The sequence below is a fragment of the Ictalurus punctatus genome, chromosome 20, assembly GCF_001660625.3.
Source record: "Ictalurus punctatus breed USDA103 chromosome 20, Coco_2.0, whole genome shotgun sequence".
NCBI lineage: Eukaryota > Metazoa > Chordata > Actinopteri > Siluriformes > Ictaluridae > Ictalurus > Ictalurus punctatus.
This window is the reverse complement of record NC_030435.2, coordinates 6,314,697-6,342,303: the sequence shown is the minus strand read 5'-3', so window position 1 is coordinate 6,342,303 and position 27,607 is coordinate 6,314,697. Positions and strand designations below refer to the sequence as shown.

The 27,607-nt window shown below is 38.1% G+C and overlaps 1 protein-coding gene across 1 annotated transcript in view; it reads right to left on the bottom strand.

Annotated features, from left to right (window-relative positions):
- The window catches only part of LOC108280600 (tyrosine-protein kinase receptor UFO), a 39,584-nt gene extending 22,308 nt beyond the window's left edge, over positions 1 to 17,276 (bottom strand). The window contains exons 1-7 of the mRNA XM_017495757.3: positions 16,542 to 17,276; positions 13,088 to 13,298; positions 12,386 to 12,486; positions 10,995 to 11,177; positions 6,662 to 6,742; positions 6,401 to 6,516; positions 2,281 to 2,476 (exon numbers count right to left, since the gene is read on the bottom strand). Of these exons, the coding sequence (XP_017351246.1) occupies positions 2,281 to 2,476; positions 6,401 to 6,516; positions 6,662 to 6,742; positions 10,995 to 11,177; positions 12,386 to 12,486; positions 13,088 to 13,298; positions 16,542 to 16,605 (952 nt within the window). The 5' untranslated portion in view covers positions 16,606 to 17,276. The remainder of the gene's footprint in view (positions 1 to 2,280; positions 2,477 to 6,400; positions 6,517 to 6,661; positions 6,743 to 10,994; positions 11,178 to 12,385; positions 12,487 to 13,087; positions 13,299 to 16,541) is intronic.
- Between the last annotated feature and the right edge of the window lie 10,331 nt (positions 17,277 to 27,607).

Below are 27,607 nucleotides of genomic sequence, written 5' to 3'. Positions count from 1 at the left end.
GTACTGAACACGTGACACACCCCTGATTTTCAAAACACACCTTACACACACTCACAGGGAAAAGATTAACCATCCACATTGGCTACACACACACACACACACACACACACACACACACACACACACACACATTCATAGTAACGCTGCCCAAGAGTATTACAGGACAGTGGGACAAAAGTAAAAAAACACACATGGAATAATGAGTCAACTTTAACTCATTCAACTTTATCTCACCCTGTATCCATCCTGCCCTTTCCCCCTGAACAATATTTTTAAAATTATTTTTATACTGCTACACAGATTCCGTCTCTTTCTCTTTTCTTCTTTTGCAGCAAAACAACAACTCCCATCTCTTTTTGCTTACTCTTCAATTTAGCAAATAAACACAAATCCTTGACCCATCTTTTTTCACTTCTCCTCCAGTGGTGATATTGTGCAGGAAGGAACGTCATGATTTGGGCAAACGCCTCATAAGATGCTGTTAAGAAACTAGTACAAAACCTGCTTAATGCTTAATATCCTCCCCTTGTCTAGATTTTACTAGATGACTATAACCTTTTACTCCAGCACCCCACTATTGTTTATGGCAAAGATTTTATTGATGGCATTTTAAGGAATGTACCCTTTCCCACCCCCCCTCGCTTTCGATCTCTCTCTCTCTGTCGCTCTCTCTTCCCCTAAAATCACTTCTTCATCCATTAGTTGGGGTGGAAAAACCCAGCTGAGGTTCAAACCTAAACGCAGTCTTGCCACACAGACACCATGGAGCCACATTTGCCATTTCAGGACATTTCTGAAAGAACCGCACGCTCATCTTCACACACATACACATCTTTACTTATATCCTTGGTAATCCTCTTCCTCTCACCCCTCCCTGCTTGGTCTATACTCTTCTCAGGCAGTTTACATTTGAAACTGTGTCTTGAGGTGGGAAGGAGAAACGGCCGAACATCCTGCACATACTTTTTATAAACATCCCATAGCTCGTTTACCCTGGGCACAGAAATAGCAGTGTGTGAGCTTGATTGTAAACACCTTTTCTAGCTTCCTTAGCTGTGAACACTGCAGTCGTTATTTCTCTACTCTGACCCAGACCATGACACCATGACAGTTACCGGTAACACTTCTGATGAATCCTACGGTCCTAAATTGCAGTTCTGGATTGTGAGTACAACAAGCAGTGTTATGTAAGGAATAAAACTCTCTCTTAAAATTAATAAGACAAAAAAAGCAGCTTGTCATGTTACCAAAGTTCTCTACGTATCAATCTATCAGTTTTTCATACTATTTATCCTACACAGGGTCATGGGAGAGCCTGGATCCTATGCCAGAATCTCTGGACACAAGGCATGGGACAGCCTGGTCAACCCATCGCAGGGCACAACCATAGAGACTTTCACACACCACGGATAATTTGGAAGTAACAACCAACCTACAACACATATCTTAGGACTAGGGGGGAAACCGGAGTACCTGGAGGAAACCCGTGAAGCGTGTGGACAACATACAATCTCCGCACATGCTAGGCTGTGGTGGGATTCGAACCCCTGACCCTGGAGGTGTGAGGCAAACATGTTAACCATTATGTCATCATGCCCCACGCCCTTGCCAAAATCATCATGCGATTAACAATTACACATGTTTTAATCCACATATATAGATATATTATTATATATTATTAAAATTACTATGAGTACATTGACTTACATGGCACTATTATCAGAGCTGATGTTAGAGAAAATTAATCAACACCTTCTGACCAATCGGAATTCAGAATTCAACAGTGATGTTGTATAAAGTGTATTACAACATTATTGTCTGCAACGTTCTTGTGAATGGCTATTATAATGCATTATGTGGCCTGACGTTATAAATCAAATACATGTGCTATTATTATAAATGAGCTATAAATGTGCTACTTATGAATAATTATACAGGGTTGTATTAGTTACTGTAAAACGATGCTCAGTATGTATGCTACGCATTCTGAATACAAGATTTATAATAAGTTATACTCTGAAGCAAAAGTTGCTTCTCACTTTTTATTATCTCGGCATTAGTTCAGTTATACAGTACATCTGGTTCACTGAACTTCATAATGAAGTTACAACATAATGAGCAATTGTTAGGCAGTTCAGCAAAAGTTCACTGACTCTTGCTGTTCACACGTGAGAGGATGTTCTGTTGTGTACCATTGCCTCTGGTTGTAATAACTCCCATTTTTATTAATAAGAGAAACATTATTATATATCTGTAGTAGTTGAGTTAGTGAAGACCTACCTCCTTCATTGGTGCTGAAGGTCACCCATGGCGTCCAATCAGAGACCCCCTGGTTGCTCTGGCAGGCGACTCTGACGTCGTATTGGGTGAAAGGCTTCAGGTCGGAGATCAGGTGACTTGGAGGTGGAATGTTAACATTTTGGTTGTGGATCATGTGATCGGGATTCAAAATGGAGTCCTCTCCTGATGGCTTAACCTAAAAGGCCAAACCATAAGAATTAACACAAAATGCAGTTATGTCTACTCCCTTGAAAATACGTCTACATTTAATTTATGCAAGCAATCATAACTAATATATTTCTTGTAAGGAGCAAAATGGTGATGAAGCCACATAAATAACCTGATTAACGCAACACACTTTACACCTTCTCTTTCAATTCATTACAAACAAGAAGCAGCCCCTTCCACTTCCCTTTCACCATTATTCCCTCTTCCCTATGGCTGTAAGTATGTGTGTGTATGTGTTTGGTGAGCACTCTGACATGTATCTAATCAATGCTTTTGGTCATCTACATGCCACATACACAAACAGTCAGCCCTTGAGGAGCTGCCTTGCTGTTCTTGGCTGCTTCCGGACTCGTGAACTGTACTCTTATTGATAGAACTCATTAGCATTCGGCTTGCAGCGCGAGACACACTCTGTGCTCAGCAGGCCACATGAAATCCCTTCAGATCAGCAAAAAAGCAGCAGGGAGGGAAGAACGTGCTGCCTTTGCAAAACCTGCACAATAAACAGCATCAAAGAGCTGAACAGCAGCCCAAAGTTTCCCTGAATCAGCTCTTAAACCACATGAAAAAGCTATAAAGCCTCGAAATTGTCTGCATCGGTGTAGTGGAAGCAATAACGGTGGCTTTTGCAGAGAGAAGGGAGATCTTACTACTTCTCACACGTATACTCTGTTTTCCTGTGCTGAAGCTATGGGAATAATGCTAAATTCACACTAGCAAGTTGTAAGCTAAGGTGTGTAGCAACCTCTACTGTTGTCACTAAATAATAAAACACAAATTAAATAATGCTATAATCAGTGTGAAATTTTTATTCAGAATTTTTTTACATGTTACATGCTAGGCTTTTACAAGCTGCCCTGTCAGATTAGCAAAGCAAGCTGTACTAGCTACATTCACTCACCAGAGGCACCAACGATCTTTGCTACTTCCTTTCAAGCTTAATTTTCCTTCATAATGTCTCTGTAGACACTTAATGAGAGGTTGTATATGACAGGATAAAATGCAACCAGGGTTATATGTTTTTTCTTTCCTTTTGTGTCAAACACTAATTTAGATCTATATGCAGGCTGTGAGTAAGGAAATGATGAAACGCTGGAGCACAAGTATCAAAGGATTGATCAAATGAGTGGATTAATTCAACAAACAGACTTCATATAAAACCATAATGAAATTTCCTTTTCTTTTACACTATTCGTTATTACCCAGCTGAAGATGGGTTCGCTTCTGAGTCTGGTTCCTCTCAAGGTTTCTTCCTCTTAACACCTTTGGGAGTTTTTCCTTGCCACCGTCACCACTGGTTTGCTCAATTGGGATTAATCCGCACACTTAAAATCTGTATCCTGTGTTTATATGTTTCTGTAAAGCTGTTTTCAGACAATGACCGTTGTAAAAAGCGCTATACTGAGCCTACTGTGCCTATTGTCCTGTTTTAGTAGTTACTGTACTGTCCTGTGTTTTGAGTACACGTCTGTACGTGCACTTTATGTAGAATGTTTGTAGATCTTATTTAGTTCTGTGTCGTCTCATGTGGATAATGTGTTGTTTTATGTAGCACCATGGTTCTAGAGGAATGTTGTTTCATTTCATTGTTTGCTGTACCAACTGTATACGGTTGAAATGACAATAACACCACTTGAACTTGAACTATACAAATACAGTTGACTTGAATAAATAAAATTGAATTGAATTCAAGCCAGTCGCCAGGATTGTCGCCTTAGTGTGTCATACCTAATTTTCATAGAATTGAAAAAATCTCGCTCTCAAGTTGGTGAAAATTTGACAAGAACTATCAACTGAACAACAACTGAACTAGAACTTCAAATTCTGTTGGCTCTTATTTGGGCTGGTTCTTATTTTTGAATGCAAAAACTGTATTAACTTTAGTAACTGCTTTATCCTGGTCAGGATCATGGTGGATCCAGAGCATATCCCAGGAATTCTCTGTGCATACACCCTGGAAGGGACACTAGTCCATCAGAAGGCACCATACACGTAGACATTCACACAATTATTCAGACCTAGGGGCAATTCAGAGTAGCTGATCCACCTTGTGTTTTTTTTTTTTTGGGGTGGGGGAAGGTAAGAGGAAACTGGGAACCCACTTGAAATGCAGTGGACATGGGGTAAACATGAGAAATTCTGCACAGGCAATAAACAGGACCAAAGCAAGGACCCTAGGATTGCACCCATCCCTCCAGTATGAATCTCTACCGTCAATCATCTGGCTTCTCAAATTATTTACATTTACATTTATTCATTTAGCAGATGCTTTTATCCAAAGCGACTTGCAAATGAGGAAATACAAGCAAAGTGATATATCAAGCAGAGACCAATACAAGTAGTGCTACCATACAAAATCTATTAATTGAGTTCCAGAAGAAGCAAAGTGCGCAGAGTAGAGGTGTAAGTGCCAGAGTAAGTTGTTTTTTTTTTTGGTTTTTTTTGCCATAATTATCTTCCATGAAGTCATTATATACATTTACTTCATGCATTTGGCAGACGCCCTTATCCAGAGCGACTTACATTTATCTAATTTATACATCTGAGCAGTTGACAGTTAAGGGCCTTGCTCAAGGGCCCAACAGTGTCAGCTTAGCAGGGCTGGGGTTTGAACTCATTACTTACCGATCAGTAGCCCAAAATCTTAACCGCTCACTATTATTACTTCACATTACCATTAACAAGTCATTTACACCATCTATTGCTTATTTCAATTTCATCTCTTTTATCTTCTATCTATTGTTATCTCTTAATTGCTTGTCACCCAATTAAACTGCCTGTTATTGTTTAATGATCATCCATGTCTCAAATCATAGCATAACCCTGCAAATCTATTTCATCACTGTTCTTCAGATATGAAACCATAAATTAGATTTTGCCTGTGTCTCTGTGATATACAATACACTCAAGTGTGATACTTCAATGCCAGTATGGCAAGCAATTGCCTGCACACTTTGTCACATGCCAAGCGAAACCCAAGATGGTGATAACAGACCAGTGATAAATGGAGCACGAGTGGCCACAGACAGGTGGATGAATGGATAAGTGGAGTGATATATGAATCAGAATTCTGCAGTTAATCAAGAAGCCTTTGTCATTCTTTGGAAGACAGGAAGGATCGTGGCCTGGCACAATTGCAGAAAGTTATGAGGCTCGCACGAGCAGCAGGAGGAGTCATCAATGAGTCATGGTTCAATGATTCAGAATCTATTCAAAATAAACAGTGGTGTTTAAGTGACCAGCACTTGTGGATTGTGAGTCATATATTGTAGGGCATTCCTCTGGCCTGGCTCATACTTTCAGAGATTAAAATGATTTTTCTGTGTTCAGATTTTTTTCTTTCTTCTTGAAAGTAACCCATATACCCTATTCTGTGACAGGAAAACCTTTTGAGGTTCTGTCGTTTTCATGTATACTTACTCACATTCTTTCTTTGTGTTTGCCTTTTTCTCTTTCCCAAAGGTACTGTATCGTTTTCAGGTTTTCAGGTTCACCACATTTTGGACTGTTTTGATTTGTTTCCCCTTCTCTCTTCCTATACCGAGCCCCTTCGTCTCCCTCTTAGGGGTTCAGGATTTCAGGGGCACAAAATGGGGTGCTTTTATTAGAGACAGATGTTTTGGGGTGGTGCTGGACTGCAGTGAATCGTAGACCCACATATACTCATTCACACATACAGAGGAAGAGTTCCAACAGGACTGAAAGGGGCCCCTCGAAGAGTGTAACCTGATAACTGATAGACCATTTTCTTTTCCATCTATGCTATAAAAGAACATCAGGTGATTCTTCTATACAATCAGATCAGACAAGTGTGTATGCAGAATGCATAATCGTGATTTTTTTCCCTTAGTAGGGAATTTTTCTTACGTTTTTTCATTACCAGAGTTCATACCTGAACTGTGCAGAGACTGATGGTGTAAATTCCTGCAAAGCCTGGGGACCAGGACAGACGAATGCTGGAATTAGTTATCTCCACAGCTTTAACATCCTGTGGTTGGGAAGGGAGGACTGTATAGAGAGATGGGGAGAAAAACAGAAAAAATGGTGACTGATGTTTATTGTGACAGAACCTCTGAACTGAGAAGTTAAAGAAGGATGTGAAAGAGGATGAGCTCAGTTCTTCAGCCACCACAGAAAAAAAAAAAACACTCACCCGTTATCACTCCAGAGCTGGATGATGCTACACCTTTGCGATTATGAGCTTCGCAGGAAAATGAACTTGTCTTGTTCAGGCCTGGAAAATAAGTTAAAAATAATACTTCAGAAGTGTCAGCAAGCTTATGGTTTGGTATATGACCACTCAGTTGTTTTATCATTCAGGCCCGCCTGATGATCTTTGACAGGGTGATTTTGGGTGAGTAAGTTTTTAAGGAGAAGGAAAAGAAGTTTGTGATCCAATGCGAGGGTTAAAAAAAGAGCTGAGAATGAATGTGCTGCTTCTGCTTTTCGCTTAGTGAGAAACACACAGATGTACACTCTAACACATGCTGACATTCACAAAACGCAGTGAAACAGAAGCTGTCTTAGAGAGTGACTAATACACATACACACACATACACACACTTATACACACACTGGAATCTTGGCATGTTCTGAAAAACTGATGTTCAAGGGTGTCATTAAGGAACACTGTGCCTCCTTTGTGTTATGGCCAAACAGGGGGTCAGAGGGTCACGAGATCCGATTAAAATTGCTGACTTGTGGATGTGCACATGAGTGTGTGTATAGTTGCATTTGTGTACTGTGTGTAATGTTCAAAAATACAACTCTGCTTGGTTTCATTCCCTGAAACCCTCCAATTGCTCATTAGGTTCAAGATCTCATTTAATGTCATTTACAGGTGAACTAACTGTGAACTAATTTCCTCAGCACAAGAGGCTGATGCGTTTACTATAATAAACAAGGTGAGGGTCCTTTCAAAGTTTCCGTTAACTTTAAAAGCACTGTCTTTTATTACAGTAGTGTTAAAAAGCACTGAAGGTAATAAAAAAAAAACTATAAGAAATAATAATTTAAAAAACTGTAACGGACAAATAAGAGAACAACAAGAACAAGTATTGCCAAAACATTGGGGGGGGGGGGGGGGGGGGGGGGGGGTCAACGTTGGGGGTTAGGGATTTGGTTAGGATGGAGGGGGATTCGGGGGGTTCAGTTAAACAGTGTTCCCATATTCCAAAAAAAGTTTTCAGAGTTTTCTTATGCAACATTTGCAAGAAAAAAAACTTCAAAGACATTGATGAGAAAAACTTAGCATGAGTAACAGTGGAGGGGCAGTGGCACATGTATGTGACACTCAGAAAAGTATCTCAGTCTTAAGTACAAAAAAATACACCTTTAGTACAAATTTTTTTTCAAAAACATGTACAACTATTTATACACTATAATAACAACAAAAAAGTTCTATTACTGTTTTGCATGTTGAGTGTTGTGCCCTGTTTTCCACAGTGCTGGTGAATTCTTGATTCTGATTGGTCAGAAGGTGTTGACTACTTTTCTATAATGGCAGCTTTGACACTAGTTCTGACTGCAAGGTTTATATAATATAATGGTTGTTCTAATACATTAACATATCCACAGCAACTGCTATTGGAATTGACAGGGACTTATATATAGGATGCACCACATGATCTAAACCTAATAATAAATATTAACAAGCAGGTTAATATTTAACAAAGATAAATGTACAATCACTGATTTGGTGGAGCTTTCTTTCTGTAAGTTAACATTTATGGAAGGAGTCTTCAGTGTCAGTGCCTTAGAGCGCTCGGTAGATTTTCCAGCACAGTACAGAGCTTTACGATTTGTCAATAACATGAGAAGAAAAAGAGTGACTGGTGATAAGACACCTGTTTATAGCTGCTTAATAAACATAATTCACATCGAAAGCACAACGTGTCGTTCTTGAATGAAGTAAAATGGTATTTCTGTGGAAGAAAAGAAATCAAAGACATCAAGGTATGCTGTTATAGGAAAATAGTCCACTTCAGGCTGGTAATCCTTGCCTCACACCACCCCTTCATTTATTAATTCCATATAACAACATGTCCAGAAGAGTTGTATTCCTTTCTTATGGTATAACTGATTGTCAACAAATACATACTTTATGTGTATGGTGAAACACAGAGCTGTTAAGTTTTATGCCAGAAGCCAGTGGTCTGTATAAAGAACCAACAGATGTGTGTGTGTGTGTGGTGGCCGGCATGAGTCGTCCCATACCAGTGCTGTGAGTGTGTCCACTGGTCAACCATTCACGATGATTCAGAACCACTAGCCCCTTCAGCAGCCTCTCATTTCTGTCTGCCAGTCTGTCTATCTCCCTCTCTCGCCTTTGTGAGTAAGTGCTCAGAGCTGCAGGTCTGTACAGCTGGAACTACAACAGACGCCGCATCATTCTGGCATGGGCAACTGTTCAAAATGCACTCCCTCGTTTTCTCCTTCTCTTTCTTCCGCGACAAACTTTCCTCTTATCTCCTTCCACACTGCCGCTCTTTCAGCAGCCACCAAAGGGCAGATTCTTACTGAATGATTTCAAGCTGGCCTGCAGCCAACACATAAATGTGTGTGTGTGCGTGTGTGTGTGTGGAGTATGTGTTGAATGACAGTAATATATCCCACTTTTGATCTTAAACATCTTTACAAGTTTTCCTGTGTGCCAGTGTTTCATTAAAACATACAATTTATCAAGAAATGATTAAAAGGCCTCAAAAACCTTGATTCCACCCCAAATGCTAGAGTTTGTGTCTAGTTAACACTTATTAGAATGTCAGCCAAACGGTAAGGTACACAGAGTCCATTCCATTCTATGGAGACTTGGTATTCTGGGTGGTTGCTTCTTCACTATAATGAAGCATATTCCGTCGATATATGTTGATTTTTGCACTGAGAAATGGTAACAAGCCGGCTGACAAATGTAGCATTAATGAAACGAAGTGTAGAGTGTATAGCACTTGCTCTGCTCACAAAGTAATCATGCAGTTAGCTGTCAGGATATTAGAGAGCTACAAAACTAGTCACAGTAGTGTGAAGTTTCTCATCTCTTTTCCAACTATTCTTCACTGTAACACAATATGTACTGCCACCAGCCCAAACAATGAACACTAGCATATGGGGAAACACAGAAAAACCCCATTCAAGCGTCTGATTCTATTTCTAAATTCACACAACCAACATACTACCTTCTATACTTGTTACCTTTGTGTTGAAAAATCTACTCTTCTGAAATTCAGCTTGTAGTGACTCTGTTTGCATAAGGATTAGGTACGTGATTGATTAGGTATGGGAAGGTAAGGAATGAGCAGGTTAAACGAACGTGTGTACGGCCGGTCATTGGTTGTTGAATCGCATTGGTCGGTTACTGTGTATTGTATAAGGAATCATTTACTAATTCCTTAAGTAGAATACTACTTTAAAAAACAAGGCATTTGTAGCCCAAATGCTTAAATGCTTATTTTGTCACATATTACTTCAAGAACGTGGATTGTAGAGGCACTGTAATTTCATTGATTTATTTATTTATTTATTTTTTTAAAAGCCCAGTGTCTCACCAAGAGTGTTCGAAATTTCTATACAGACCTGTTTTTCATTTTCTCAAAGAAAACTAATCTTTCTGGGTTTTTGTTACAAAAAAGTTACAGACGTTTGCTGAATTGAATGTTACATAAGGAATGACTTGTGACTTTTTTTGCCTCAAAAAAAGTGTCTTAATTTGTCAACTGGTATGTTAGTGTGTCTTTCGGTTCAGCAGAACAGAAAACAATTACAGACATATGAAGTTCCTTCTTGCGTGGAAAAAAAATATGCTGGTTTTATGGAAACTCCAGAGTTGCACTAAAAGAACATCATCATTAACTAACTAATTTACTAACTAACTAACTATGTACTTACTTTACCTACTTACTTTTAACTGCATTCATGCTGAAAATGGTGTTCTAAAATTCTTTATATAAGCACGTCAAATAAAAAAATTTATAAACTTATGAATTAATCTTTACCGTGGTTAATCAATCGTTATATTCATTTTGTCTACATTTGTCCCGTGTTTACTTAGAGTAAAGGAATACTGTTTTAAAAACCATGCAACACTAGACAATCTTTTTTTTTGGCCAAAATAATCTAATTAACCAGATCTATACCATAGAGCTCAGAGTTCCTAGCATTCATGAGTTATTCAATGGATTTTGAAACTTTCCATACATTCTATGTATTTTTTTTGTTGCTTAGCTCATTAGTTATATGAAATGTGATATGCATTCTTGAAGCTTTTTTAGTGCAGAAAATAATTAAATGTCTAAACATAACAGACTGAGAACCTTGGAACAGAACATTCACTGGCTTTTCTCAGTTTCCATATTTTTTTTCTCCAGATCTGGAAATCAATGGCTTCAAAATTCCTTGTGTAGATTGTGTCATTTTGTCATTGCTGACAATCCGAGATATTTTAAAGTGAGCTGTACAAATATATTGCTAAATGAAAAAGCCAGTAGGACCTGTGAGGTTGAGGCTGGATGGAGACAGAGACATGGGGTCGTCCAGCTTATTGAGAGGGGCTCCATCCTGAAGCCATATTATTTGGACTGGTTCAGGAGGCCCGTGAGCAATGCACTGCAGACTCAGGCTCACATTCGCCACTACAGACATGTGGTGGGGTTCAACAGAGAAATGTGGGAGACCTAGAAAAGAAACAAGAGAGCAAGAGTGAGAGAGATAAATATGCGACGTTGAGTGTTGTAATTTAGAAACAAAAAACAAATCTACAAATTTATGGAATGTACTCGGGTGATTTTTAATCTGTAAAACCTTAGATTTAAGGCAGCAATACATGCCATATACGTTGGGGATAAATAAACCGTTTTAATGACAAAACACATTCATTTTGATAGACTTAAAAAGAGCGTGCATTTTTAATAGACTCAACACAAGAGATGATACACAAGAGTTGATATTGTAATAAAGACAATAAATCCTAATTTATATAAAAAAATGTCAGGATGCAGTCAGAATGTGAACCCAGCAGATGATTTTAGCTTAAAGAACTGAAAAAAATACTGAGCTATTCAATGTATTGAGAGAAAAAAAAACTGGTTGTTCAGTGATGCCAGATTTTTAAACAAGAACTAGCAGCGCTTCTATAGCAGATCCTCTATGCTGGCTTATTTGTGTAAACTATTTATTTGAAAGTGGCTCTTGGGAACAGAAACTAGCTAAAGAGTTAGAGATATTAAATCAGAAATGGAAGAATTTTTCTTTTTTTCATTTTATTTACCTTCTCTGCTCTGACAACATGGCTTGTACTGCTCAAACTGTTGGTCATGTTGTGCACAAAACTCGGAAGAAAGCGCCACACACATGGCCTCACAGATGTCCCTGATAGGACTGAATCCTCCTATACTAAAGCAGTCTGCTTGTATCATTAGCATGTTTTAATATTTCACCTATGAGGCTTTATCACTGTAACTATAACCATACATGCATAAAGTATGAAGTATAAGGAGTGCATTTTTAACATTTTAAATGAATTTTATTGTAAATGTATTTTCCAAACCAGATCACACACTTGTAGTGGTTATGTTCTTCTAGTTATAATAAAATGTGTCTCTTTTCTGAAGGAGAAAAGGTTCCTGAGTGGACAAGACTGCAAAACTGCTCACATATTGCACTGATTCAGTGAAAACCTTTACAATTTTGAACGAAGCCATTCACTCATTTGGCACTGTGTCACATTTCAAAGCATCTGACTCAACCGGTTACTTCACCGAACAGTCGCTTAACAATAACAGTCGATGAGTCAGATTTTATGCCACACCGGTATATGGACTGCATTCCTTCCACTTATTTAGACCTCACATGCGGACAATATGTACAATGAACTAAGATTTACCTTCCAGTTGAAGGTGTCCTTCCATGGACACTGTCTGATTATCCCCAATGATCACTGCACAGCTGTAGGCGCCCATGTCTGACAGCTGGACCTTTGCAATCCTGCACACAAATAAAATCTTTACTTAAATTAACTCTTATGTTCTCTTTTAGTTGAAAAACAGTCAATTAGATTTTTTTTTTAAATGACAGGATTATGAATGTGAGGGGATTTAATGTTTATCGCTAAATACTGCTAATATAGAAGAATAGAATAGAAGAAAAGTAATGCTAGCATGTGAGAACATCATATGAAACTGAATATGCTAACTTTCAGGTGAAAATAAGACAAATGGATAAACAAGTATGGCAAGTTACAGTAAAGCCACCTTGCAACATTTTCCTTTACTCCGGTTGTATTTGATCCATCAAGATTTGTTTAATATCCAATATGTGCGTCTTTCAGGGTACATTGGAGCTAAAGGATAATGTAGCTAACAACTAAAGAAGTGATGTGGATGTACAGTAAAGACAGACTGCACCCGCTGTTTTGTGACTTTTATTATCTAAAAGTAACAAGTCTAGTTAAATATCATTTGAAGAAAGAACATGAAGACTTAGCAATGAGTCTTGTAGCATAATTAAAATAGAGCTACATGTCAACCATCAAACATTTTGTCATTTGGTGATCGATTATCTACAATATGTGCCAATTTGAGTGTACCGAAGTGTACTGATGACGAGCCCTGTGTCATCATCGACAGGCATCTGCACTTGGTTGGTGTCAGAGAACTCGAGCTGCTGCCCCTCTCTGAGCCACAGAATGTCTGGAGAGCCCTCTTTTCCTGCATCGCCCATCATCAGGATGCACTGCATTTTCACCGGCTTCCCCAGTGATGAAGTTATATTATCTGGGCTTTGACTGAAGCGCAAACCTGAAGAAGAAACATGGGGAACCTGTCAGCTCCGAAGTATTATAAATGAAGGGATTTAAATAACCCCAAGGAACTACAGAGAACCTCACAGTACTTTCTAGGATGATTATTGGATTACATAAGTTTGAGAAGTATACCTGCAATTTTGCCTTCAAATTTATCCAAATTCTTTTCATCTACTCAAACCAACAGAAACAGTGAAACCAACTTCATGAAATGCTGGTGTTAGCTACTTGATGGGACTAACTGCCACTTCTTATATTTGTATGAATTTAGTCTAGATTACATACTACATTAAAGTAGCATACAGTAAAGTGAAATGAAGATTTTCACCTGGTTGCTGAATTCATTTTAGAATCTGCAACTGGAATGAATTCGTCGTTCGGAGTGTTAAGAATCTCAACTTGTAAACACATCCATACAAGAGTAACAGAGCTCAAAAATATCACTTAACCATTCTAGTATGGGTTTATATGATGCTACACAGACTGAGGCCTGGCAATCTGTGGACCATCAAACACTTGCAAGGCCACTAACACAGCCAGTATGAATCACTGGATTCTTCCCTGTTTTCTGTCTCGTCATCGAACTGTTTTCCATTCCTCTGCTGGCATGGACCTGATAAGACCCTTGTTGCTGAAGCTGAAAGATACCACATGTATGTCTAATTCAGCGTGCATTAGCAAATAGTCCAATTTATCTAATTTTGAGTTTAATCCAAAGATATTTGACTTGTCTTGATGCATTGCTAACTTTTTTTTTCCCTCAAGCTGGTCATACAATTTGATCTTTGACATCACAGCTCTGAACTCCGACCTCCCTCCATTAGATCATTCGTTCCCCTGGGTTGTTGTGCTCATGACATTAATGGTGACATACATATAAACATTCATTATTGATGGCAAACCTTTAAGAAGCAGATCTAAGACATAATAGAGACAGACACATTTAGGGAAAGTTAGACCTTTAATGAGAACGTCCAATTACTGTAAATCTAGAACAAGTAGCGTGAACAGAAAGGCGAAACAAGCTGTTATTAGAAATGAATCAACTTTGGATCGTTGTGATGACAACCCAAAGTGTTTATTTCCTCTTTTTTAATGTGAACTCCAGGACTGGATTTGATGTTTAACTGTTTGAAGTTCAGCAATTTAGTATTGATGAAGGAAAGGCTAAAATGTTCTTCCTCTGACACAAGATACCAGCCAACCATATCTTTTCAAACCTCTGCTAATGGTGTGTCACAGGGCCACATAACACACTCAGAGGAAAGAGCTATCTAGCCTTTTCCGCATACATGAGCTCATAAACCCCTACGATTACCTAGTGTAGCTGTGATTGACAGGAGAGAGACAGTTTCACCATCCCTCCCAGCCATGGCTTGTTTCTGCCCGGTTTTGAACTGGACCATTTTCATGTGAGGCGAACATAATAACCAATACACTACAGAAACAACATGAATGACTGTTTAACTGTTGGAATGCTCAGTAAATGTGTTGAGATCATGTTTGTTGCCATCATTTAGTTAGGAATAAAATTTGGAGGTGGCGGTGCAAGGTGTGGTTGGGGGTTGTGGGATTCAGAACCAAACTTAACTATACCCAACATTGACTAAAGAGAAAAACATCAGGATGTTGTCAAGATACACGACTCCCAAGATAAAATGTATGAGGCCCACTAAACTGTCATAACTGGGCTCTCTCTCCTGTAGTGTAGCCTTTCCTGCCTAAAAGCCTTGTTTCTTCTGGTACTTCTCCTTTTATGTCTTCCTGATCTCTGAGGAATGAGCTAGATTAAGTCTCAAAATAAACACAGCCATTAAAACCATTTTTGGTATATTACCGTATTCAATCATTAGGTTAGGGAACAAGCTGGAATAATTTTGAAACAGACTTGTCAAATGAGTAGTTCAGAATAAAAAAAAACCTCATGAGTTTCAGAAGTAATTTTACTGTTCACACCACTACAACATAATATTAAGTGCGTAACCATTTCAGTAATGTCCTTATCATAGTATGCCATGCTGATTGATCTTCATGCAAATGCTCTGTAACCATGCCTCATCAGTCTTTCTCACTCTCTCCCTCTTCATTCGTTTTCCCCGTCATCTCCACTCCCTCCTGGTGATAACAGTGAAATGTGGAGTGCCAAGGACAACAGAGTGCACGGGGAGAGAACAACAAACCGCACTGCCTTTATCAACCCTCCTCCTCATTTCTCTCATTCTTCTCACCTTGTTACTGGCTTTTCTTCTGGATCTGAGAAGAATGTGGGAGCGCTCATCTCTCCTGTCTTTCTAGCTCAATGTATCATTCTTTTTTTTTTTGTTATATCAGCAGGAGTCCTGACTCACAACTGTGTCACTCTCCTGCACTCCCATACTTGTCTGTTCATTTCCTGAGTATCTGCATTGTACTGATACTAACTTGATACTCTGCACTGGTATAAGACTGGATTTGAAATGTTTAGAGCTCTGATATCTTGGCATAACATCAGAGGGATTGGCTTTAACAGCATTATGCATCAGACATTCAAAAGTACCCCATTGTGCTGACTGATACTGATTAAATGCTTGTGTTTTTGTTATTGTCATTGGGGTGATGCCATCATGTGTACATCTTTTGTACCTTTAGTGTATATCTTTTAGCTGTAATGTTTCAATTGAAAGTACACTTGCCCTTTTTTCCTGCTGACATATTTCACTTCTTTATGAAACGTCTTGCAGGTAAAACCTGTTCGGCTTCTACGAACAACTTGATATGGTACATCTACAACTTGCTGTAAAGCTAAAGGAAACATTTGACATGTATATGGATATCAGACTACGCTTATAACCAAAGGAAAACTCTTAGTTGCATTTAGATGCAACATAGTTTTCTCATAAATCCATTAAAATAAATCAACGAATCAAATGCAAACTTTTCCATGCCACAATTTTGGTTTATTTCTCAAATGATTCAGATTCACCAATACTGTTCACAAAAACAAACAAACAAAAACAAATCCAAAATAGGATTTTGTTGATCTGTTTATGATGTTTATCTTTTAAGCATCAGATGACTTCTTTTATTCAATAATATTCTATTAGTGTTTTGTTTTTGTTTTTTGTTTTCTTCTGGCAAAAATAATTTTTTAGCACCCTGGTCTCCGGTTCGATTCGATTCCAAACCGGTTCAGCTTCGGTTCAGAATACGAACATGATATGATTAGGACAGCTTTTCAGTAACAATATTCATTCCTTACCTGAGACAGTTTCGGAAGCTTGGATGTGTAGCACAACCGCAAAAACCACAAAAAGCAGATTCATTTTGAAGAAATCCTCTCGGTTCCGATTCGGTTCCTTTGCTTTCTAGTTATAATTCAGAGTCTCTGTTTCAGTGCATCTTCAGAAACATATCCACCTAAAACACACACACCAGCTCAGAGGTTGCGCTTAGACAGCTGTGTTTTCTTGGCTAAAGTCCGCTGTCTTATTTAGATCTGCTTTTCCTCTCCCAAGTTCTCGTTTCTGGTTTCGAAAAGGGGGGAAAAAAGCGCCACCAAATAATACTAATACTAATAATAATAATAATATAATAAAATAAAGTCTGCACTTCAGCAGCAGCGCCAGCACTTCAGTCTTCTTTCAAATTTAAAACAAACAAACAAAAAATCCATTAACAAACAATAAAGCTGGGGAAAAGAAAGTTTTGCGTATGTCCATCAAGTGTTTCACTGATGAAAATCAAAGCGAGAATTTTCAAGGTTTCAGTGTCCAATCAAAGTTGTTTTAAAGTTTTTGTTTTGCTTCTGGGGGAAAAAAAGGTGTCTCCTTGATCCCCAAATTCCTGTTTCTTCTTTTTTTCCCCTCAAGACCACAGCTTCAACTAGACATTCCCATCACAACACCAAAGCCTTTAACTTCACACAAGACTCAAAATTCCTCAACACAACTTCTTTCCATTCTGTCTCTCCCCTCCTCCTTCTTTTCTTCTCATCCCTCCCTCCGAGACTCCGTCTTTTCTCACAGAGGACGCAGAAAACCGAGGGGCCGCCTTCACTTACCGGGACACAATGCGCACTCATGCTCTTTAATTACCGATTCATTCCCATCGAGTCTGCATTAAATCACAGCTCTGCTATTTTTAAACTTAAAACATCCATGGGGAACAAGACGAATACAATTTAACTTCTGTCTCTCTTCATGGACGGGGAAAAGAAAACCAAACAAACAAAAATCATAATAAACTCCTGAATTAGAATATATTCTAAATCCATTTAGATTTGGATTTGGTGTTCCAAATCCACTTCTAAACGATTACGTACAATGCATGAAATTTCTCCGACAAGAACCAGCTTTTGTTGCTCTTTAATGTGAGAAATAATGTTATTCAAAGTTAGCTGTAAGATTTCTTTATGAAAAGTTGCAACTAGGGTTGCCAGGTGTAAAAGAAATGCAGCTGAGAGCTTTCAAGACAAACCCCAAACTCAGCCCAATACCAACATTCTAAATAAAGAGCAACAACATGACTCAAATGCCTTGTAATGTTAGAAACATCATATCATACACTTTATACAGCGCTACAGTGGCGTCCAAAAGTCTGATACCACATTGAAAATATTTTATGTATTTATTAAACTGGAAATATACAGAACGTTGTAGAATTTTGAAAAATTTTTAAATTGAAAAAAGGAAACGTTCAACATCTTGATTATTTAATGTTCAAGATGTTGCAGAATTTCTAGGTCACTATTTACACTATTTAAACTCCTTTGTACAAAAGGTCAGATTTCCCATGAGTCTTATCCCTTCTATTGAAACATGTTCCGATGACGTGCTGATGGATTTGATCATCAGGGACAAGGATCATCAGGTTTTACACAAACTTGTGGAGTCTGTGCCAGTTCAAGTGCGCATTACCATTAAAGCAAAAAAAAATAAAAAATGTGGGGGAGGAGGGAGGTTGTACAAATACTTAGAAATTCTGCAATTCCTAAAAATATTTCTTAGATTCTACTTTTCACTTAATTTGTTGCTGATAATATAGTTTTTAGATTTCTATTTACATTTATGGCATTTGATGAACGCCCTTATACAGAGTGACTTTCATGAGTCATCAGTAAATGCATCCTGATACTAGTTCACTAGGTCACAGACCATCAGTCTTTGATGGGGAGGTAATATCGTAAGAAAAGCACATAAACAACACTTTTTTTAATGCTAAGTTTAATGGCAACTTTTGTGTTAAATTGAAAATGAATGCCAAACAGAAGCAGATTCACTAGTGCCCACAATTATCTGTTCATTCTGTCATCTTCATCTTCAGTCAGTGCTTCATCCTGGTCAGGGTTATAATGGATTTGGAGTCTGTCCAAGGAACATACACTCTGGATGAGATACCAGTCTATTGAAAGATACCATGCACACAAGCATTCACACCTATAGACAATTCAAAGTAGGTAATCCACCTACCGGTGTGGTTTTGGAAGGTGAGAGGAAACCGGAGAATATGGAGGAAATAAATGATGACATGAGGAGAATATGCATGAGGCAGCAACGATGCATTATGTGACACCATGACACCCTTAAAACATTTTTTTCCCTAAACAGTTCCCTAATCTAATTCACCAATGGATCTTTGGAGCTTAGGTTAGAGTTATTATTTATTTTAGTAAATAGCCAATACAAATTAGAAGCAAACTTGATTTGATTTTAAAATAGGTGGTTGGTTCTGTGAGGGCTGATTTTGCTGTGCTTTTTTTTTCTTCAAAATTTGCAATCCAATTTGCTGAGTTTTTGTGTGTTTTGTGGAAAACTAATCAAAGCAGCGAAATTGCACTTGTACATAATTGTTTTGTATGATCTTTCACAGTGATGTTTGTTGGTAAATGAGTCCTTTGAGCTGAACTCTTGTTCAGTGCACTTGAATCGAGGGGGACTTTGGCTAAATGCGCATTGTGATGACGTCCAGTGTTGGGTAAATTACTCAAAAAAGTAATCCACTGCAGATTACTAATTGCTACTTTAAAATTGTAATCTGATTACATTACTGATTACTGCATGTAAAAAGTAATCAGATTACTAATTACTTTACTTTCACGTTACTTTCAAAACCTATCAAACCTACAAAAATACACTTCAAAGTAAAACTCATAGTTCTTTCATTCATTTTAGTGCAAATGATCACAAAAATTTGGATTAATTATAAAACATACCTCTTTTGTTGTAACTGTTTGTAGTAGTACCAGACCAATAAAATATACAACTTTTCTAACTAGGCTCATTTAGTGTTGCGAGCCAAGGGGAGGCACAGCTAAGCTATCATTGTATGGGTTTAGCTGCTACAGTGCCATGCAAAGTACATTATCTTTCCTTATGCTCTGCTCATATCATGTTCACGTAAACTGGAACTCATATAGATTTACACACCTTGTTCTCCTGCTCAGCATGAGAGGATGTTACTGTTTTAATTTCAACCCATTTACTGGTTTAAAAAAAAAAATCAGTGTATATCCATTTTTCCTCACACTGACTGTGAGCTAGAGTTTGGCAGAATTCAGAGCTGTCAGCCAATAAGACACGAGTATTTCCATGTATTTCCCTGTAAATCCAGTCTGATTGGCCTCACCTCCATTCACTGAAGATATAAAATTACAACACCGCCATCTTCTTTTACTGACGTTCAGTTATGTAGTGACAAACCGCTCCAAGTGGAGAATTATTTGGGGCAAAACATGATTTATTTTTTTAAATACATATTACTTAATATTGTTTTCTTAGCAATACATTTGTAGTGTAATTTTATTGACATCACTAACTGTAATCAAATTACATACATTTAAAATGTACATTACTGTGTTATTAGAAAAAGTAATTAGATTACAATAACCCTTTAAAGCCATGTCTGATGACATCACGACATGTCTTGGCCCAAATCTGCGTAAAATCTGAGGGGATTATGAAAAACTGCGAGCTCATTTGAATGTTGCGGTTTCCATGTCTTGGATTAATTTCTAAATTGCTAAAAAAAATTGCTAAATCCAGGAGGGACTGATTAATTTGTGGCCTCAATATATTCATTTGTGGCCTCAACTTGTTAAGGTTTTGTATACTTTGTACATTCAAAAGATAGTTCTTGTAGCCATTTTTTTTCTGGCATGAGCAGCCCAGCACCGAATCAGAAGGACAACTTCCCAGCTCCCACCTCTGAGACTATTAGGATTCAATGAACAAATTCAGTAGGTAAAGCAGAAAAACACTCAAATGTGCTGGCTCAATTCTTTAAGACTGCAGTGTGACTCCACCAGAATAGTCGATGGTAGAACTAATCATTTGAAAGTGATTGGAAACTTCAAATAAAAGAGTAAACATGTTTGGTTAAACTTCATGGCTTGAGAGTTATGTGGCTTTATGGCAGTAAGTTATGTTCAAATGACACATTTCTACATCACTGCTTTGTCAAGAAAAAAGTGCTGGAAAAACATCCAAACAGACAAAAACCGAAATAAGCTTTAGGGAAGCCAAATCTTCCTAAAACAGTTTAGGTTTTGAATTCGCATGCATAAACAACTTTCTGTATTTCTGTTTGAAATTCCATTAAAGTCAGTCACCCAGACAAACATACACAAAGTACAAGACAGAGACAGTAGCACGTTAAAACATAGCATCCCCGCTGTTGATGCTGGTATTTACACATGGATTGTGCTGTTTTGGCATTTCTTCAATGCTATGTCTACGTACAGCTGATTCAGACAGTGTTTAGACCAGAGCAAGATTAGGTGATGTAGATGGGGAATGGCTGGGATTGCAGAGGTTAGGAGGATGACTTCATGGGCCCTTCTTGAATTATACATATATATATATATATATATATATATATATATATATATATATATATATATGTGTGTGTGTGTGTGTGTGTGTGTGTATTAGCAGAAGATTCGCTTGTTCTCCAGAAATTTTTGCTGTATCTATAGGTTGCCTTGGCTGTACTGTGTACCGGCCCTTTAAGAGGAGGTTGTAGGGGGGATAGTAGTGTGTTCCCAGGGTCTTTAATGGAGACAGAGCCCATTTGAGAAAGAACCCATTGTGTGCCGTTGTTTTCAATAGGGCTCAAGGAATCAAGCTCACACACCACCATAGATACTTGCAGAGACAGATAGATTGGGGGGGGGGGGGGGGGGGGGGGGGGGCTGGGGGGTCCTCAGAAAGAGAAAGGCACTACAATTAGGAGAATGTGAGGGACTTTTTTTTTTTGTAAGACAGAGCACTAGCTCTGGAGATGGGAGGTTATTGGGGAAAAAGTAGTAGTGCTAAGGGTGATGTAAGTTCATTTCATTTGTACATACATGCAGGAAACTGGTTAAACAGGCCTTGATTGCAGGTACTGACAAAGCCATGTTATTTTAAATACACTGGAAAGGTGTTAAGAAGAAACCTGAAAGGATTGTGTTAATTCAGTTATAATGAATAATATGGCAGTTTGGTTCACAGTCCATAATATTACAGGAATACACAATTTTGTAAACTATTTCATCAATAGTGTAAACATCACATCAATTCACAATTCTTTCTGTATTTCTAAAGTCATCATAAACTTATCATGTTTTGTAAAAAGTGACAGGTGACAAATGATTTATTGCTTAGTTTTTGAGGCAATTAGCAATTTTGCAATTTAGCCAAAAAGCTGAATATTTTAATTTGTAATAGTACACTTAATCACTTACACACACTAATAATGTATTATTTTATCTATTCTTATAGGATGACATGCTGAATGTATTACACACTTTGTTTCACAACAAAGTGCCATGCCTCTTCATGCTAGTGCCATCTAGCATAAGTGTGTGTGTGTGTGTGTGTGTTTGTGCGTGTGTGTGTGTGTGTGTGTGTGTGTGTGTGTGTGTCACACACCAATAGTGAAATACACAAGGCAGGCAGGAAGGGTCATGGGTAACCTGACACCCGTGTTCCTTTAAACAACTTCCCACTTGTGGTAGAAAGCAAAAACTACAGCTTTGGTTAGATTCATTAATGTGTTCAATAATGGCTGACTATTACAGATAATAAGGCTGCAATTGTTGTTGACCCATCCCCCCCCCCCCCCCCCCCCCCCCCCCCCCCCCCCCCCCCTCCTGTGGGCTCCCGCCTGGCACAACCTGAAAAGTATGGCCTTTGAGGCCAGACGCTCACAGTTTCATCCCCCAGGTGGTCAAATGGTCAAACTCCCCCAAACCATTATCACCACCTCAGATCATTTACAGTTATAAACAGTGCTCTTGTCATGTGATTGTCACTCAGTGTGCGGTGTACATTTCTTTTGTCCCATATGTTGCCCTGGATACAAGATTAACAGTATATATACAATATAGCATATACAGGCTGTTCATATGTGATTGAAACACTAATTTATATGACTTTTGTAGCCAACTATTAACTATTTTTTCACAATAGATCCTTGTAACAATAAATACACTGCTTTTACACAGTAGTGTTTGTCAATGCATTCCATTTATTAAAAGGTGTTTACATTTAATGATAGACTTTATATATGTCAATTGTGATTAAATTAGGATTTAGGAGGTGGGGAGGTCCTCCTTTCATAAAGGCAGACAATGTACAAACAGTATTCTTCAATGTCATTTGATGAAAATGAAATTAAAATAGTTGTCATTATTTATATACGTGTGAAAAATTAAAGGAAAAAAACAACATAAAGTGTCTTAGTAAAGTGCTAACCACTATGAGCCTCCAGAACACCATCAGCGCTCATTGGAAATGATTTTACAAGTCTCTGGACAGACTACTGAAAATTCTTTTGAAAGAACACCAGTTGTTCAAAAGATATTTTGATGATGGTGTTGGAGAGCACTCTAACATGTCGCTCCAAAAATCTCCTACCATTCAGTTGGGTTGAGATCTGGTGATTTAATCAAAAAAAAAAAAAAAAACTATTATCATCACCAGATCTCCACCCATTTAAACATGCACTGTATGAGAGATTTTGGACTGGCACATTAGAAGGCGCATCTCCACCACCATCACCAAAACACCAAATGAGGGAATATATTTTGGAAGAATGCTATTGACTGGATATTTTTTGTTTGGTGGACCCAGCAGTGACCTTGAGGTGTATAAAAACCCAGGTAATCCCAGCAATACACTATATTATCATATCAGTGTCATTGCTGTGCTGAGAATGGTCCACCACACAAATAATATCTGGTCAAGGGTGGCTGACACTTTGTGCAATGTGTATATCTGTAATACAAGTGCACATATATGGTAGTTGGCAGGCCCCCACTGAAAGATGTACCTTTTTAAAAGGGACAATGAATATAGATTGGGTGTGGCATGTACACAATAAAGAATTGGCAATAAAACTGGTAGACATGGAAGAATACTTGGGTAAATAGGCATGCAGTAGGTTGTTGGCTAGCTGGCTGGATGGCTGGATAGATGGATGGATGAAAGTCTAGATGGATGGAAGGATGAATGGATGCATAGTTGGATTGGCAGTACATCAAACTATGATGTTTCTCATTAAACTTTGTTCACTATGCCTTCTGTTATAGAAGTTCACTGCAGTCACTTCTGAATATGTTTATGGAGCAATGAATTGGACACAGTAAAGAACTAGCAATATAAACTGGACGTGGAACATGGAAGAATAATTGGGTAAACAGGCCTGAATGAGGTTGTTTGGTGGATGGATGGATGGATGGATAGTACATCTAAACCAAGATATTTCCCATTAAACTTTGCTCACTATGCCAAGACAATTCCTTTAGTGTGTACACAGTACACTGCAATCCCTCCCTATTATTTCTATGAATGGATGGATGGATGTTTGGATGGACGGATGGACAAGTGAAAAAGGTAAACCATGCATTTGATTACATAAATAGGGGCCGGGGGTTGGGGGATGGTGAGTAGAAGTCCCTGAAAGGTTAAGTACAAAACAAATCCTCTATTTAACCCATTGATTTTCATAAATACATGTTGCTCCCATATGTGAGCTTTCCAGAAAAACTCACCAGCTGTTTGTGGACATAAAGATTTAGTACATTGAGGTTATGTAACAGCATTGAGCACAGACTACTATGAGGCTGACTGACTGAGCAGTAATCTTTCACATCAAGCCACTCTCTGTCTGACATGTGCCACTGAAAACAATCAATATTATGGAAGAATGGATAATATATGCCCTTGCAGGATCAGATTAGCAGAGTCCAGTAACATTCAGGGAAATGACAGAGGACACACACATTCTGATGTTTGGGTATAGGAGCTATATTGTGTACAATCAATAGTTTGGTCAATTTATTTCATAAAGCTTAAAGTATGTTGAACCTGGATAGTGGACATTGTCAACAAGCCCTGGCTGTTTTGATCAGAGACAGAGAAAAAGTGATGGGAAATTCACTTACATTTGGCCGGATTTAGAGGAGAGTACTGATTGCAGGCATGCTTTATTCCACTCTGGATGATTATTATGACTATGGGCATACTATATGATGCTTATGTGAAGCAATTCTCTGCTCTCAGAAGCAACAGCAGCAATCCCATCAAGCCTCATGGATTGCCTACTGACTTCTGGATTGCCCTAAATGTGATGTGTGGGGATTATTTCTTTCTCTCTCTCTCTCTCTCTCTCTCTCTCTCTCTCTCTCTCTCTCTCTCTCATACAAATTGAGATAACATCCTGAAATTGTGCCTTTTTGCATTGTGAATCTGCTTGACTGGTTGTAGACATGAGCACAGCTGGAGTGCGACGAGGCTTCCTGAAGAAGTACGGTAAGGTGTCGCTTTATTCGGGGCAACTGAGATGCATTAAACAATTTAATGACTGTCTTTTCTTGTTTCTTTCCCTTTTTGCCTCACAGTTCATGGCACTCTAGCAGACCAATAATTTACCTGCAACATTAATATCGTACATCGAACAGACAGAGATTAGATGAAATATTATTACAATGTAGTGCGAGTGTGTGTGTGTGTGTGTGTGTGTGAGTGTGTGTGTGTGTGTGTGTGTGTGTGTGTGTGTGTGTGTGTGTGTGTGTGTGTGTGTCAGTAAATTTAAATAGTAAATTTTTTAAAAAGTATGTATGGGCATGATCTCTCCACACAGATTAGAGAATTGTGTTTAAAAATTTGGACATACTGGATAGCATCGTACTGATTTCATGACTTACTAGTCTCAATAATTCTCTGACCTGCATCTAGATGTATCCCTATATTTATATCTCCAACATATCTGTATATTTTATTGCAAATGGACCTATATATACAATGTCCTCCACTAATATTGGCACCCCTGGTAAATATGAGCAAAGAAGGTTGTGAAATTTTTTTTATTTTTTAAACTTTTGATCTTTTGTTCAAAACATTCACAAAGACTCTGCACACACCACACAGGGTTATCAACAAAAGCCTTTGGTAAATATAGCATAAGTGTGTGAATATATATATATATATATATATATATATATATATATATATATATATATATATATATATACACATACATACAAAATATATATTTTTTTCTCATATGAATTTATGGGGGTGCCAATAATTGTTGCACACCTATATTGCATATATATACACACACACTCACACACACACACATACATACATATATATATATATATATATATATATATATATATATATATATATATATATATATATATATATATATATACATGCAGTATCTCACAAAAGTGAGTACACCCCTCACATTTTTGTAAGTATTTTATTATATCTTTTCATGTGACATCACTGAAGAAATGACACTTTGCTACAATGTAAAGTAGTGAGTGTACAGCTTGTGTAACAGTGTAAATTTGCTGTCCCCTCAAAATAACTCAACAAACAGCCATTAATGTCTAAACCCCTGGCAACAAAAGTGAGTACACCCCTAAGTGAAATTGTCCAAATTGGGCCCAATTAGCCATTTTCCCTCCCCTGTGTCATGTGACTTGTTAGTGTTCCAAGGTGTCAGGTGTGAATGGGGAGCAGGTGTGTTAAATTTGGTGTCATCGCTCTCACACTCCCTCATACTGGTCACTGGAAGTTCAACATGGCACCTCATGGCAAAGAACTCTCTGAGGATCTGAAAAAAAGAAAAATTGTTGCTCTACATCAAGATGGCCTAGGCTATAAGAAGATTGCCAAAACCCTGACACTGAGCTACATACATACAGCGGTTTAACAGGACAGGTTCCACTCAGAACAAGCCTCACCATGGTCGACCAAAGAAGTTGAGTGCACGTGCTCAGCGTCATATCCAGAGGTTGTCTTTGGGAAATAGATGTATGAGTGCTGCCAGCATTGCTGCAGAGGTTGAAGGGGTGGGGGGTCAGCCTGTCAGTGCTCAGACCATACGCCACACACTGAATCAAATTGGTCTGCATTGGGATGTCATCCCAATGACATTGGTCTGTCATCCCAGAAAGAAGCCGCTTCTAAAGATGATGCACAAGAAAACCCGCAAACAGTTTGCTGAGGACAAGCAGACTAAGGACATGGATTACTGGAACCATGTCCTGTGGTCTGATGAGACCAAGATAAACTTATTTGGTTCAGATAGTGTCAAGCGTGTGTGGCGGCAACCAGGTGAGGATTACAAAGAACAAAGGATTACAAACTGTGTCTTGCCTACAGTCAAGCATGGTGGTGGGAGTGTCATGGTCTTGGGCTGCACGAGTGCTGCCGGCACTGGGGAGCTACAGTTCATTGAGGGAACCATGAATGCCAATATGTGTGTGTGTGTGTATGTGTATATATATATATATATATATATATATATATATATATATATATATATATATATATATTTATATATATATATATATATATATATATATATATATATATATATATATATATATATATATATATATTTATTTATTTCAGATATATGTGAAGAATATTCCTATTGATATTTACATTATATTTTATTACACCTGGGTGACTAGGAACATGAAATTGTTCAACCATGACTGCCTGTTTCAGGGGGTATACATATGAGGTAACAAATACCCTTAGCCATTCATAACAATGGGTAAGACCAAAGAATATAGCTGTGATGTGCAGCAAAAGGTTGTTGAGCTTCACAAAATGGGAAGTGGCTATAAGAAAATAGCACAAGCATTGAAATGCTAATTTCTACCATCAGGGCAATAATTAAGAAATTCCAGTCAACTGGAAATGTTATGAATCAACCTGGAATTTGACATGTGTCTATATTGTCTCAATTAGTGTGACGAGTGTGAAGAGGATGGTTTGAGTGGCCAAAAAATCTCCAAGGATCACAGCTGGAGAATTG